Here is a 14,582-nt window from a genome sequence, read left to right on the forward strand (position 1 = left end):
TTACACTATAACAGCACATGTAATTTAGCTAAGCTAGATGGCTAAGCATAGGCTAGTGGTTGCCAGGACTGTGTAAATTGTTAAGAAATAGTATTTATTTGTATTTTTAATTGAACCTTTATTTTAGCAGGGAAATCCCATTGAAACCAAGGCCTATTGTTCAAGGGAGCGCTGCATGTACACAGTCATACAAATGTGCAACGCAATAAAAACATACAATATTTACAAGCAACAACAAACAAAAAAAAGTCAATCACATTCCTTAACACGGAGGTCCTCCATCAACAACTTGAACTGCCCTAGAGGTAACAAAGCACCAAGGAGCAACGAGCTCTGCAGATCATTCCATACATGGGGTGCAAAAACACTGAATGTAGATTTACCTATTTCCATAGATATCAACGGAACCTCTAGAGTTAGCCATCCCTGTGATCGGGTCTGGTGACTCGTAAGTCTGTTGTTGAACAATTAAGTAAGGTACAGCGGAAGTCTGTGCAAGAGGGCTTTATGAACAAAAAGAGAGCAGCATATGAATCTAGGAGACTTAACAAAGGGCTAGCCTACATTCTGATATAGGATGCAATGATGTGTACTGAACCTGTCGCCCATAATAAAGCGAAGTGCGCTGTGGTAAATTGCATCTAGTGGTTTCAGTGAAGTGGAAGCTGTATAAATGGTGTCACCATAGTCTAGCACTGGCAGGAGAGTTGACTGAATGATCTGCTTTCTACTATTCAGGAAGAGTCATGGTCTATTTCTGAAGAAGAAGCCTATTTTTATTCTAAACCTCTTAATTAACTCATCCATATGGTTTTTAAATGATAACTTTTCGTCAATCCAGATGCCCAGATATTTACAAGCGGGGACACGATCAATGTGGGCACCATCAGATGTTGATATGCATAAATCATCAGATACATTTTTAAGTGAATTGGAAAACATCAGACCACACACACACACACACACACACACACACACACACACACACACACACACACACACACACACACACACACACACACACACACACACACAGTTGATTAAGATGAGCAAAAAAGACTACAAAATAAATAATACAAATAGTGAAGCTATATGGGGAAATTATATTGTTTTAAATTGTAATATAGTTGCTCAGAGAAAAATATTTTGGTTAAGTAATAAAAGTAACAAGTAACAAATAAATCGCAAAAAGATAGGTGTCAATTTATTGGCACCCCTGTTTTCAATAGCTTGTTCACCCTTCACTTGCGAGGACAATGGCACCGAGACTTTTTATCTGATGTTTTATGAGACTGAAGAACACATTGGGAGGGATCTTCCTCCATACAAAATCTTTTCAGATCCTTGATATCCTTCGGTCAGTGGTTATGGACTGACCTCTAAGAATTTATTTGTGGATTGTGATGTGTCCTTGGGGTCATTGTCTTGTTGTAAGATCCACTTGCAGCCAAGTTTCAGCCTCCTGGCAGAGGCAACCAGGTTTTTGGGCTAAAATGTCCTGGTGTTTGGCAGAGTGCCGATGACCTTAACAAGGGCCCCAGGACCAGTGGAACCAAAACAGCCCCATAATATCAAAGATCCACCACTGTATTTTACAGTATATGCGGCATATGCATCCTTCTTTTGAGGCCAAACCCACCACTGGTGTGGATGGACAAAGACCTTTGTCAACTCCTCTGAACATAGCACCAGTTCCAATCCGAGTGTCAATGCCGCTTAGCAAACTCCAGGTGTTTACCTTTGTTGGTTGCTCTCCTAAAAATAAGAATAATCTACCAACCCTTTCAAATAGCCTATTGGCGTCTAAATGTAGATTTGGAGACTTGATGACCCTAGATGCGAGCAAGTTCTGTAATTCTCAAATGTTGTCCCTTCTTTGCCTCCCAAACCATCTTCCTCACTGTGCGTGCGGACAAGATACACTTGTATCCTCTACCAGACAAGTTTACCACTGTTCCATTGGTTTTAAACTTGTTAATTGTTGCCCTGATAGTGGTAAGTGGTATATTCGTTATTTTCAGAGTTTTTTTGTACCCATCGCTTGTTTGATGAAAGTCAACAACCATCTGCCTCTTTTCCCAATGGTGCTGGATGACAAAAGGTTTTTACATGCGATTTACCAAATGTTTATACCCCAGTGGAACAGGAAGCCACGGAAGGCCCAAATACAGTTCCTTAAGATGAGATTCATTTTAAAAAGTAGAATGTTAATGCAGATTGAATTTTGTTTGATTTTACTTATAAGAATCTTTAAAAGTGCCAATAATTTTGACATTTATCTTTTTTCATATTTAAAAAAAAAAACTTGTTAAACAAAGTATCTTTATCTGAGCAATTGTATTAGTATAAAATTATATAATTTCCCCTTTTTTTTGTGTGCTCATTATCTGTACTACTTCTTTTATAGTCTTTTTTGGTCATCTTTATCAAGGGTGCCAATAATTTGAGGTGACTGTACATCTCATTCAACTTGTTTACTACTACATTCAAAGTGTTTATTGCTATATTTCCTTCGATCCCTTTTTTTGTATAGAAGACTAACATTTTCCATTGACAAGTTCCACAACACCCTCTCCAGTAACCCCCAGACAACACATCACACAAGGTCAAAGGAGAGGGTTTAAAAGGATAACAGTGTTCCATTAAAACCATTATACTTTCAAATATGCCAATTACTGAAGAATACCTGAATGTGTGGGTCTGAAGAGGTTCACCTCCTTGCTTTAAAAATAGAATGCATAATGTGCTTGTAAATGTCTTTGTAGTTCTATTACCAGGCTGGCTACCTTTCACACCTCTCTCCTGGCTACATACAGAAGTATGCCAGAACATTTCTTCTTCATGCAAATCATCTCACAAGGTTCTTTCAATTAAGTCACTGGTATAGTATAGTAGTGTAGGTGTATAGATAGCATAGTATATTTACATATAAGTTAGCTGTTCTATTTGAAATGATGAGGCTTGGGAGTTTAGGGGACAAAAAACAACTTAAGTAAGTAAAAGGCACAGTACACTGTTGGTGAACCCTATTTGGAGCCAGTGTGCCTCACTCTATACAGAGTTTATTTGACGATGCAATCTTCTACATTGAGCTCCTTGCTCATTGAAAGGGAAATAAAAAAACTAGTGGGATGTTGGTGACTGAAAGCATCTGGGTTTCTATCAATGTCTTCTCAAGTAAGGACTTCTGACAAAGAGCATGACACTTTCTCCATCGTTCGGACTGTCCTCTCTGATATTTTAAAGCTCCCTTTCCAGAAGAATCCATCTCATTTCACTTTGAGTATCGTTGGCTCCACAACAGCCAATAAAAACATTAATACCTACAACGAGAGCCAGCCTACTCGGTAACAGGCTAGCCGCCCCCTGGCACTCAATGGAGTGAGCGTGAAATTGAAAATGGAGATGCACTTTAATTGAGCCGATTAGTGGAAGAGGGGGAAAACAGATGGAGGGAACAAGAGAGCGTTAACTAGACGAGTGAACGTCAGGTCGTTTGTTGTCATTAGTTCTCCTGGAACATTATTTATGTAGTTTGGTAGCTGAGTGTGTCTTTGTGGTGTTTCTGACGGCGAGATGTTAATGACACACTTAAGTGTCCCTCGGTTGACGTGGTTAAGGGCAGAGTGAAGAGAGCAGGGCCACATCTGGGGGCTGGCTGGAGGGGAGGGCTAGTTTGTGTGGCCCCTGTCAGAAGGCTTTATCAGATTAATCAGGAAGAGTTGTCCCCTAATATGGAGGACGAGAAGAAGGACTGGTCGCCCGCAAGGGCATGCATTACCCTCGTCATCAACAAAGGAAGCCAAACACTATCTTGGCTGCTCCTCATGTGTAGAAACACATACAGTCAGGTCCCAAATTATTGGCACTCTTGATAAAGATGAGAAAAAAAAGATTGTATAAAATAAATAATACAAATACTAAAAAGGTTGTGGTCAAAATTATTGGCAACCATGTTTTTAATACCTTGCAATACGAGGATAACAATACTAAGCCTTTTCCTCAAATGTTTTATGAGATGGGAGAACACATTGGGAGTGATCTTAGATCATTCCTCCATACAGAATCTTTCCAGATCCTTGATATCCTTCTTCTGCACTTTTGAACTGCCCTCTTCAATTAAAACCACAGATTTTTAATGGGGTTCAAGTCCGGAGACTGAGACGGCATTGCAAAAAAATTATTTTATGACCAATTAACCGTTTCTTTGTGGATTTTGATGTGAGTGCTTGGGGTTATTGTCTTGCCAGTATTGTCTTGTGGCCAAGTTTCAGCCTCCTGGCAGAGGCAACCAGGTTTTTGGCTTAAATGTCCTGGTACTGGGTAAAGTTCATGATGTCATTGACCTTAACAAGGGCCTCAGGACCAGTGGAGGCAAAATAGCCCCATAACAGCAAAGATCCACCACCATATTTTGGGGTTCTTTTCTACTTAAGCATCCTTATTTCAACGCCAAACCACAACTAGTGTAAAAAAGGCTCAGTGCCGTTATGTAGAAAAAGGGTAAAAATAAATAAGAATTATAGGTTTGCCAATAATTTTGACCCTTATCTTTTTGAGAAACAAAAAAAACTTGTTAAACAAAATGTCTTTATCTGAGCAATTGTACTAGTATACATTTTTGGAGCATACAATATAGCTCAGTATATGCATTTATTTGATACAGTCTTTTTTGCTCATCTTTATCAAGGTTGTCAATAACTTTGGATCCGACTCTATATGCATGCATGCACACCGACACATACACAAGTAAACCATACACACACATGCAAACACACTTAAAAACAGCTGACCAATACAAGCTGATGGCACCCAAAAGCAGCAAGAGCTACACTCATGCAATGCAATTACCCACACACATAAACAGACAGATGTGTGCACATTAACACATCTATGGAGAGATCATCACATTTCCCAGCACACACAACCACAGGCGGTGAGCGTGTGTGTGGTGACATGGTTAGACCCTGACGTTGTCTCTCCTCCTAGTGCATGACTGTGGGTGTGTGGGGTCCATTAGAGCTGTGCCTGCCTCCTCCGTCTCCCATCCACCCCCCCCTCCCCATCTCCCCAGCCCCAAATCAACACTGCTTTACTCCAATCTCAGTTTCCACGTCAAGTTTACAAACCCAATCTTAGAGGGTAGCAATGAGGAGGGCTGTGTTTGCGTGTGTGTCGGATGGATGAATCGTTTTTTGATGTTGTTGCATGCATTGTCAGATAGGTACGTATGTGTATGTATGTGTGCCTTAGATGTGTGTAATTGTGTATGTACCGTTGTGTGTATGCATTTCATCTTATGTGCTGAACACTGAAGGTACTCTGTGACACACTGCAACCGCAGGATATATAGAGGAAGTGAGGGGCCACACACAGGGCACCTCTCAGCATATTTCAATGGTAGACAGGTCAACAAAAACCCTGGGGGGGTTAGCTTGGGCCCTGGAAGTAGTCACAATGGGGTACTCTCACTGTCAAACAAGTGTCCTCTCGCACTCATCACATCATGCGGCCTCCCCACAACAATAAGCGGGTGCAAATGAGATAGGGAGAGGAAAAAGGAGGGCAAATGTGTGAGGGAGAAATGGGAAGGGAGGTGCATACAGGTTAAGAGGGGTCCAGAGAAGAGGAGGGAGTTTGTGAAAAGAAAAGTGAAAATAAAATGGCTGAGAGAGGGAGATATAAAGTAGAGTGGAAAGCACTGGTCAGGAAAGGGGAAGACAGAGAGCTGAAGAAGAGAGAGAAAGGTGGGGGAAGTGTGTATAACAGGAAGAGGGGTGCAAGGAAAGGGAAACAGTGGGACATAAATAGCAGCTAGTGAGATGGAGAGTGTGTGTCACTATCTATGAGTGAAAAGGAAAGAGAGTTTGTTTTTGTGCATGTGTGTGTCTTAGTGAGAGGGAGGGAGTGTGTTTGTGTGTCCACTACCGCACATTTAAGGTTTGATGGAATCCCACACACACTCTGTTTGACCTGACAACGATTTACCTCAGAATAGGATAAATAAAGTGGGTGAAATGTGTCTCCTTTTAAAGCTGTTTTTCATTCAACACCTACGTATACTGTACTGGCATCACAACACAGCAGATATATTGTCCACTGGTTCCTATTTCTATTGTGTTTAACAAAATTAATTTAACTATTTTAACATAGCGTTGTAAAAATGACAGTTACTCACTCATTCTATGTTCTTAGTATGACAAAAACGCAGAAGAAAAGTGAAAACATATACATACAAACAGGGGCGGCAGGTAGCCTAGTGGTTAGAGTGTTGGGTCAGTAACCAAAAGGTTGCTGGATCGAATCCCCGAGCTGACAAGGTAAAAATCTGTTGTTCTACTCCTGAACAAGGCAGTTAACCCCCTGTTCGCCGGTAGGCTGTCATTGTAAATAAGAATTAGTTCTTAACTGACTTGCCTAGTTAAATATATATATTTTTAATTGTCAGGCGGAGTTGTCTGTCTGTTGTTTGTACAGTTGTCTGTCTGTTGTTTGTACTATTGACTGTAAGTAAAAACATTAAATGCTAAAAAGCAAGGCTTTTGTGTCCCTTCCAGGTTTCAATACCATTGTAAACTCAGCAAAAAAAGAAACGTCCCTTTTTCAGGACCCTGTCTTCAAAGATAATTCATAAAAATCCAAATAACTTCACAGATCTTCATTGTAAAGGGTTTAAACACCGTTTCCCATGCTTGTTCAATGAACCATCAACAATTAATGAACATGCACCTGTGGAACGGTCGTTAAGACACTAACATCTTACAGACGGTAGGCAATTAAGGTCACAGTTATGAAAACTTAGGACACTAAAAAGGCCTTTCTAATGACTCTGAAAAACACCAAAAGAAAGATGCCCAGGGTCCCTGCTCATCTGCGTGAACGTGCCTTAGGCATGCTGCAAGGAGGCATGAGGACTGCAGATGTGGCCAGGGCAATAAATTGCCAAGTCCATACTGTGGGATGCCTAAGACAGTGCTACAGGGAGACAGGACGGACAGCTGATCATCCTCGCAGTGGCAGACCATATGTAGCAACACCGGCACAGGATCGGTACATCAGAACATCACACTTACTGGACAGGTACAGGATGACAACAACAACTGCCCGAGTTACACCAGGAACGCACAATCTCTCCATCAGTGCTCAGACTGTCCACAATAGGCTGAGAGAGGCTGGACTGAGGGCTTATAGGCCTGTTGTAAGGCAGGTCCTCACCAGACATCACCTGCAACAACTTCGCCTATGGGCACAAACCCACCGTCGTTGGACCAGACAGGACTGGCAAAAAGTGGTCTTTACTGACGAGTCATGGTTTTGTCTCACCAGGGGTGATGGTTGGATTCGCATTTATCGTCGAAGGAATGAGCGTTACACCGAGGCCTGTACTCTGGAGCGGGATTGATTTGGAGATGGAGGGTCTGTCATGGTCTGGGGCGGTGTGTCACAGCATCATCCGACTGAGCTTGTAGTCGTTGCAGGCACTATCAACGCTGTGCGTTACAGGGAAGACATCCTCCTCCCTCATATGGTACCCTTCCTGCAGGCTCATCCTGACATGACCCTCCAGCATGACAATGCCACCAGCCATACTGCTCGTTCTGTGCGTGATTTCCTATAAGACAGGAATGTCAGTGTTCTGCCATGGCCAGTGGAGAGCCCGGACCTCAATCCCATTGAGCACGTCTGGGACCTGTTGGATCGGAGGGTGAGGGCTAGGGCCATTCCCCCCCAGAAATGTCCGGGAACTTGCAGGTGCCTTGGTGGAAGAGTGGGGTAACATCTCACAGCAAGAACTGGCAAATCTGGTGCAGTCCATGAGGAGGAGATGCACTGCAGTACTAAACGCAGCTGGTTGCCACACCAGATACTGACTGTTAGATTTGATTTTGACCCCCCCCCCTTTGTTCAGGGACACATTTTTCAATTTCTGTTAGTCACATGTCTGTGGAACTTGTTCAGTTTATCTCTCAGTTGTTGAATCTTGTTATGTTCATACAAATATTTACACATGTTAAGTTTGCTGAAAATAAACGCAGTTGACAGTGAGAGGACGTTTTTTGTTGTTGCTGAGTTTATGAAGCAATAGGGACTCAACAATAGCCATACTCCTTGCCATACTCATATGTCTACGATAATATAGATATCAAAAAGAAAGGAGGACCAAGGCACTCTTCATATAATTAATTAAAATGCCATACTTATAAAGGCATTTTAATTAATTATATGAAGAGTGCCTTGGTCCTCCTTTCTTTTTGATGACCAATTTACCCCTTTTACCAAAGAGCACCTTTTGTCTACCAAAATGTAATATTGTGTCCCTTAGTAGCGCTTCCCTTCCTCCTCTTTCTACTAGATAATATAGATATGTTGGTTGTTTAGCAAAAGGTTGTTTAGGTGTTGGATTAGGTTGTTGACAACTTGTAAACTATATTTCATATCCAAATGTTTATTGAAAACATAAATACATTTGCACAATGAGCACTTTTTCTCACTCAAATACATTGTTACAATTGTTGATTAGATAGCTAGCGAATTTGAGCCATATTAGCATTGACATGAAATCACTCAAAACAAAACATGGCATCAAGAACAAGATAAAAGTAGCTGAATCGAGCCACCTACGATTCCCCACATGGCAGCTTCTTGTCATTGTTGCTAGCTTCTGACCGTTCACAATCATTACAAAGCACGGCTTCCGGCCCCATCGATGCTTGCGCATAAGTTTCGTGACGTTGCCAGCCAACCTGTCTACAAGGTGCAAGTGTGAGTGCACGTCACGGTCGGCACACTTACGTCAAACAGCTTCTCGATGTACATCTCCTCGTTGACGCGGTCTCGCAGGATGTCCTGGTTCTGCCGCACAAACGTTATGTAGGTATCAGCCAGGTCCATCCCTGGCTTCTGAGAGCGGATAGAGAGAGGAGACAGGGAGAAGAAGAAGAGAGATGAAAAACCACAAGGAGGTGATAGATAGGGTTAAACATGGGGAGCGTAATAGGAAAGACACTATTTGTGGACTGGTGTGTTCGACTTTAACACCTAAACAGAGAATGGCCATATTCATTGCCTTAAAGTGGACATCAGCAGTTGAAACAATAACAAAGCAAACTCCCCCCCACCTGTTTCGCTAAAAAGCTGAAGGGTTGGAAAAATGTAACCACTCTCAAATTATGATGCAAGGGCTAACCATCCATGATATCAAAATGATAGTTTTCAACCATGTTTTGAGGCTATACATTTACTTCATTTACAAACATTGGAGTAAAATAAGCTTATATTTTGGGTTCTGACGGGGTACAGCAGTTGAACTAAGCTCACGATGCATTTACAAGTTATATTCTTCAAGAATCAATGGTTACATATCATTAGTAAGGTCAAAAATGGATGTCGCTTTGGCAGATTTCCCCTTTAAAAGTGATATTTTCATTGGACAACATGGATACTGAGTTTCAACTGCTGCACTCTAACAAATCCCATTCTCTTCGAGAGATGTGTAAAAGGTACGACTCTGCACACTTGCTGTCAGAATAACAAGCGGTGGAGCTGTTACCAACTAAACATTTAGTGAATGTCAAAGCAATCGTGGCGCCAGAGGAGAGAGGCCAGAGGCAGAAAAAAGGGTTAACCCTCTTCCATTCACACTCTCTATGTCAGTTGGAGATTACACTGTAATGCTATTGTAATTGCTTTGACATCTTTCACACCCGCTTCTCAGGGCCTTAGATAGCCCCCGGGGCCTGCTGTCCTGCTACAGTGCTGAACACGACACGCCAACTCCCCTGTGGAAAAGGAGCTTCTGTATGTGCAAATAAAATAAAAACCTGAGCACAGAAAACCCCTTTGACTGATGTTCTTCCACAGAGATGGAAGAGAAGACTGTGATTACCAACTGTAATTGTGGCATCCGAAGCGGAAGGTGGGTAACTGACCAAGTGGGGTAACTTGCCTCTGTGTGTGTGGCATTACCTTACTTTGAGGTAGTCATTAGAGCTGGGAGCAAGTCAACAGGGGCCAACTCTACCCAGTCAGCTTTGTCGTGACAGAGGTGACCCTGATGTGTCAGAGCGACTTACAGTAGTGAGTACATACAATTCCCATACTTTTCCCAATTGGTCCCCAGTGGGAATCGAACACGCAACTCTGGCGTTGCAAGTGCCATGCTCTACCAACTGAGCCACACGATGTGTGACCCAACATCGATAACAGCTTAAATCAAACCCTGTACAAATACAACTACATTCAACCCAGCAAAGCATCATAATATCCTGTATATTTCAAACAAAGATGTTGTTCATTCATTGTCACATAACTGGGGTCCATTGTTTTTGGTTTAAATCGTTTTTATTTCCTGAAAAATAAATGCTCCCTTAAAAAGGATTGAACCGACCACAAATGTGTTTGCAGCTACCATCATTTATGTGATTTTGCCGCTTAGTTGGATAAAGAAGACGCTGGAGAGGAAAACCTGAGGCACACAATAGTAGATGGTGCTGAGGACTCACCTCTGCTCATGCATCCAAATAGATATTTGTTGCTTGACTGAATGGCTTATTTTCAGTTGCCTAGCAGCAAAACAGCCATCCTAAAATGTGTTAAAAATAAATACTGATTGACTCTCAAATCCATTAAACTCATATTCCCCTCAAAATATCCCTACATTTCCTCTATAAAACACATTTCACTTAAATAAAAACCTGAAACAATGAGTAGAGCTTCTTTATAGATCACATTTTCCTTTGTGATCCATGCTGTTCCTAAATTCATAAAATAGGGCATCCAATATAAAGTGTAGAAATATGTTTCTCACAAAGAAATGTATTTCATACTGTAAAAAGGATGTAATACAAAGTGACATGAATGTATTTAATCGAAGGTTACATTCAATTCACAGTAATTCATATGGACCTTTGATGAGCTGTACTTCAGTGTCACAGGGGTTAAAGTACAATAAGGGTTAGGAGGGTGAGATGTGAGGTCAGAGGGAGGGGGGGGGGGGGGGGGGTTGGGCATGATGATGATTGACAGGGCTGTCAAAAAACTGTAATCCAGTGGGTGGAGATGTTAAATCCGCCACTTCCTGCGCTGCAGTGAGTGACAGTGTGAATTGGACAGGTGTGGGGCTGTGTGTGTGTGTGAGTGTGTGTATCAGGATTATTGGGAGTATATCACTGCCCCCCCACTGCCCCACCTCACACCCCCAAGGCAGGGCCCTCTCTATTCCTCTCTTTCTATCCCCCTTTCCATCTCTTTCAGTAGCTCTCTCCTTCTCTCCCTCTGTGACAAGGTGACAAAGCAGTGTGACAGGGAAGCATGGTAGAGATACAGACAGAGGCCAGGTTCCAACACTGCTACAGTCCAGATTGGGGCCTCGCACAAAATACACACCGGTCGCCCTGTCACGCTCTGCCCTCTTTCAAAGAATAAACTTTAGTTCTGTACTTGACTTGTAGCCAAACACGCCAGACACATACCCGCACACACACACACACAGGCTGTTCCAGACCGTCAACAATCCAGTGTGAAATGGCATCATGTCAAAGGGAAGGAGAAAGAGAAATGTGTGTGTGGTGGAGGTGGTGGAGATAGACAGAGGGTGTGGGAGTGCAGAAGAGGGTGAAGGAGGAGAGGGAATGTGGAGCCAGGCCAAGTGGTGGCTGAATGAGAGGTGTACAGTTAGGGCGAGGCAGCCCGGTTAACCTGATGGGGATAAGCGCTGGGAGCTGTGGAGACAAAAGAGAGAGAGAGGGGACAAAATGTGTTGCTGTTAATTATACACTGCCAGTTCGGTTTCCTACCCTGGATCGGTTTCCCCCAGGTGCAGTTGGGTGTGTGTGTGTGTGTGTGTGTGTGTGTGTGTGTGTGTGTGTGTGTGTGTGTGTGTGTGTGTGTGTGTGTGTGTGTGTGTGTGTGTGTGTGTGTGTGCGCGTGTGCGTGTGTGTGAACCAGTAGGGTGCACTGCCAACACGAGGCCCTTGAACAGCAGTCTTCACAAAAAAGGGAGGACCGAAAAGAGTTTCCTGCTAAAGGCCCCAGCGACACAACCCTCCTCTTCTCTTTAGCCCACCTGTAACCGGGGCGTAGCAGCTTTCGGTTCCCTCCACACAAAAGCGCAAGGTGGAGGTTACATTCTAATTTCAGGTGAAGGGAGGAGGAGGAGAGGAGATTTGACAGGCTCAGAGCTCTGGGAAAAAGTGCCAATAGGACACGTGGGATTTGCTGAGTCAAGGACAGGCGGGAGGGGGAGGACTGAAGAGAACCACAAAGGTTTGGCAAAAGGCTTTTGCGAGGCTCTAGCTTGGCTGTCTTTATCAAACGTTTACAGACTTTTACAAACTAATGACCAAGGCTCTACTCATGGATTCTGAAAAGAGCTTGGTTATGATAGAGTGAAACCACCTCTTGCTTTGGGTTAAAAGTAGGATTTGTGGACCGAAACAGAACTAAACTCAGCCCACGATGGTGAATGGACTGAATCTTGAACAGGACAAAGCTTTTGATGGCTTAAGAACAAGAGTATGTCACAATTAACCTTGTACTGCAGCAGGCTAAATCAGGGTCACACAGAGTGTTTTTCTTGGTAGTCTTAAACAAATCTACTTTGAAACAAAAGTATACACCTCACACACATGGTTAACACCAGCCGCCACTGGTGGAATGTTATTCATATTTTTCATAATTTTGTAATTAATAAACATTATTTCAAAAACCCTGACAGAAATCTATGTCAAACGGTTTTGTTATATTTCAGTCTTCTGTTTTATATATATATATTACATATTCACTCTATATCTGACATGGTACAAGTGTCTTTTTTTGTAAGCCATAGCAGGACGGGCTCATTGTAATGGCTGGAATGTAATTCATGGAACGGTATCAAACACAGCAAACATATGGAAACCACATCTTTGACTCTGTTCCATTTATTCTATTCCATCCATTACAATGAGCCTGTCCTCCTATAGCTCCTCCCACCAACCTCCCCTGCATTCCACCCATGAGGCCACTAGGTCATTTGACTGCAGGAAAGGGCTACGTGTCTAAACTGACCAAGTAATGACAACCTGGTCCAAATTTGAACAACCTACCTCAACATTCTACTTTAACTTGACAATCCCTGACCAATGGAGAGTAGGCGTAATGTGCATGTCCTTCAGTATGTGTTGTTGCGTCTCTCTTTTGGTAATTGGAGGCCTTTCCTCATCGCTGTTTGTCATCTTTCTGTCTGCTGATATAGAGCTCCTGCTCCCTGCCATGGCGCTGTCACTCATTAGTGTTGCTGTGGCGTGTGGTGACCGCCCATGACCGACACCTTGGCGAATCGCTCCAAAAAGTTTTCATTAGACAACTGCGCCAATAATTAGCCCCGCACGCCGCCTCAACTTTGAACGCTCTGACACACCATGGTGGTACGAGGTGAAATGTTAAAATATTTCACCCACGTTTAACATCAGCGTTTGATGACAAATCTTGAACAATATGATCCCACTCAATGCCAGCTCCGAGCGATGTTTCTTTTAGACAGTAATAAATTGTGCAAACAGGTTCATATGAGAAAGTAAGACATCTTTAGAAACGAAGGAGAAACAATACTCACTGGCACATCCACATACTTGGCAGCCGCTTTCACCTTCGAGGCAAAGGAAAGACACAAAAAAGTTCAACTGAGCAGATTTGGTTGCAACAAATGAAACGTGGCTTTTGTTAGCACTGAAAGCGCTGCTACTTACCGTGAAAGAGAAGATCGAAGAAAATAATGTCCCTTCGTCATATCTGGAGAGCTTGGAGAGAACGGCGTCTAGAGGTCCAGCAAACTCCAGGGAAGAAGACAATCAGACATGTTAGTTTGCCATTTGTAAAGGAATATGGGGTATGAGTGCACAGCCTGAATGACTTTCTCCTGTTCAAATGATCTATGTGTTCCTGTCATCGTTTAATTAGAACATATTCAATCCTATTTTGCATAGATATGAAAATAAAAAGCAGGTGTAATAAAACTGGGTAAGGATCAAGTTTCTGTAGAACGGAGAAGGAATGATAGTAATTCTTAGCAAAATGGACATTCGATTTGAGGTGGGCTGACATATACTGCATCTATAGGGAGAATGGTGTCATTGAGCCTGTGGAGGATGTGCAGTAACATACTGTACCTTTGAGACCAGGGAGGAAATCATGTCTTTAAACGTGTCATCGATCAGGTCGTCGATTTTCGAATGGTACTGTTGCTGAGAAGATGGCAAGGAAACAAACAAACAAGCATTTTACAAATCTATGAGGGAGATAAGGTGAAAATGATTCCTTCATCCTGTCACGCACGCACAAACACACAAGGCACGCATGGACGACCACACTCTCTCTCCTTCTCTCTACCCCGCCTCCCCACCCCAAACATTCAGCAGAGAAAATCTTCCCATGTAGCGCCGCTGAGTTAAGCAGCTAATAGGGCCATTATGTTGCTGAATGGCATTCCCGCTCTCGTTGGAAGGCAAAGGAATTCGAAGGATACTTTTTGTGCTTCCCCACAATTAGAGCAGCCTTGTGTTTCTCTAAAGCACCGGTCCAGCTGCGGGGACCAAAGACTCTCA

General features: G+C 42.8%; 1 protein-coding gene across 2 annotated transcripts in view; it reads right to left on the reverse strand.

Annotated features, from left to right (window-relative positions):
• LOC129862718 (calcium-dependent secretion activator 2-like) overlaps window positions 1-14,582 on the reverse strand; it is a 252,818-nt gene that overhangs the window by 3,747 nt on the left and 234,489 nt on the right. For both annotated transcript variants that reach the window (XM_055934622.1, XM_055934623.1), the window contains 4 exons: window positions 14,148-14,222; window positions 13,728-13,811; window positions 13,595-13,627; window positions 8,794-8,901 (listed from right to left, as the gene is read on the reverse strand). In XM_055934622.1, the coding sequence (XP_055790597.1) occupies window positions 8,794-8,901; window positions 13,595-13,627; window positions 13,728-13,811; window positions 14,148-14,222 (300 nt within the window). The remainder of the gene's footprint in view (window positions 1-8,793; window positions 8,902-13,594; window positions 13,628-13,727; window positions 13,812-14,147; window positions 14,223-14,582) is intronic.

The sequence above is a fragment of the Salvelinus fontinalis genome, chromosome 9, assembly GCF_029448725.1.
Source record: "Salvelinus fontinalis isolate EN_2023a chromosome 9, ASM2944872v1, whole genome shotgun sequence".
NCBI lineage: Eukaryota > Metazoa > Chordata > Actinopteri > Salmoniformes > Salmonidae > Salvelinus > Salvelinus fontinalis.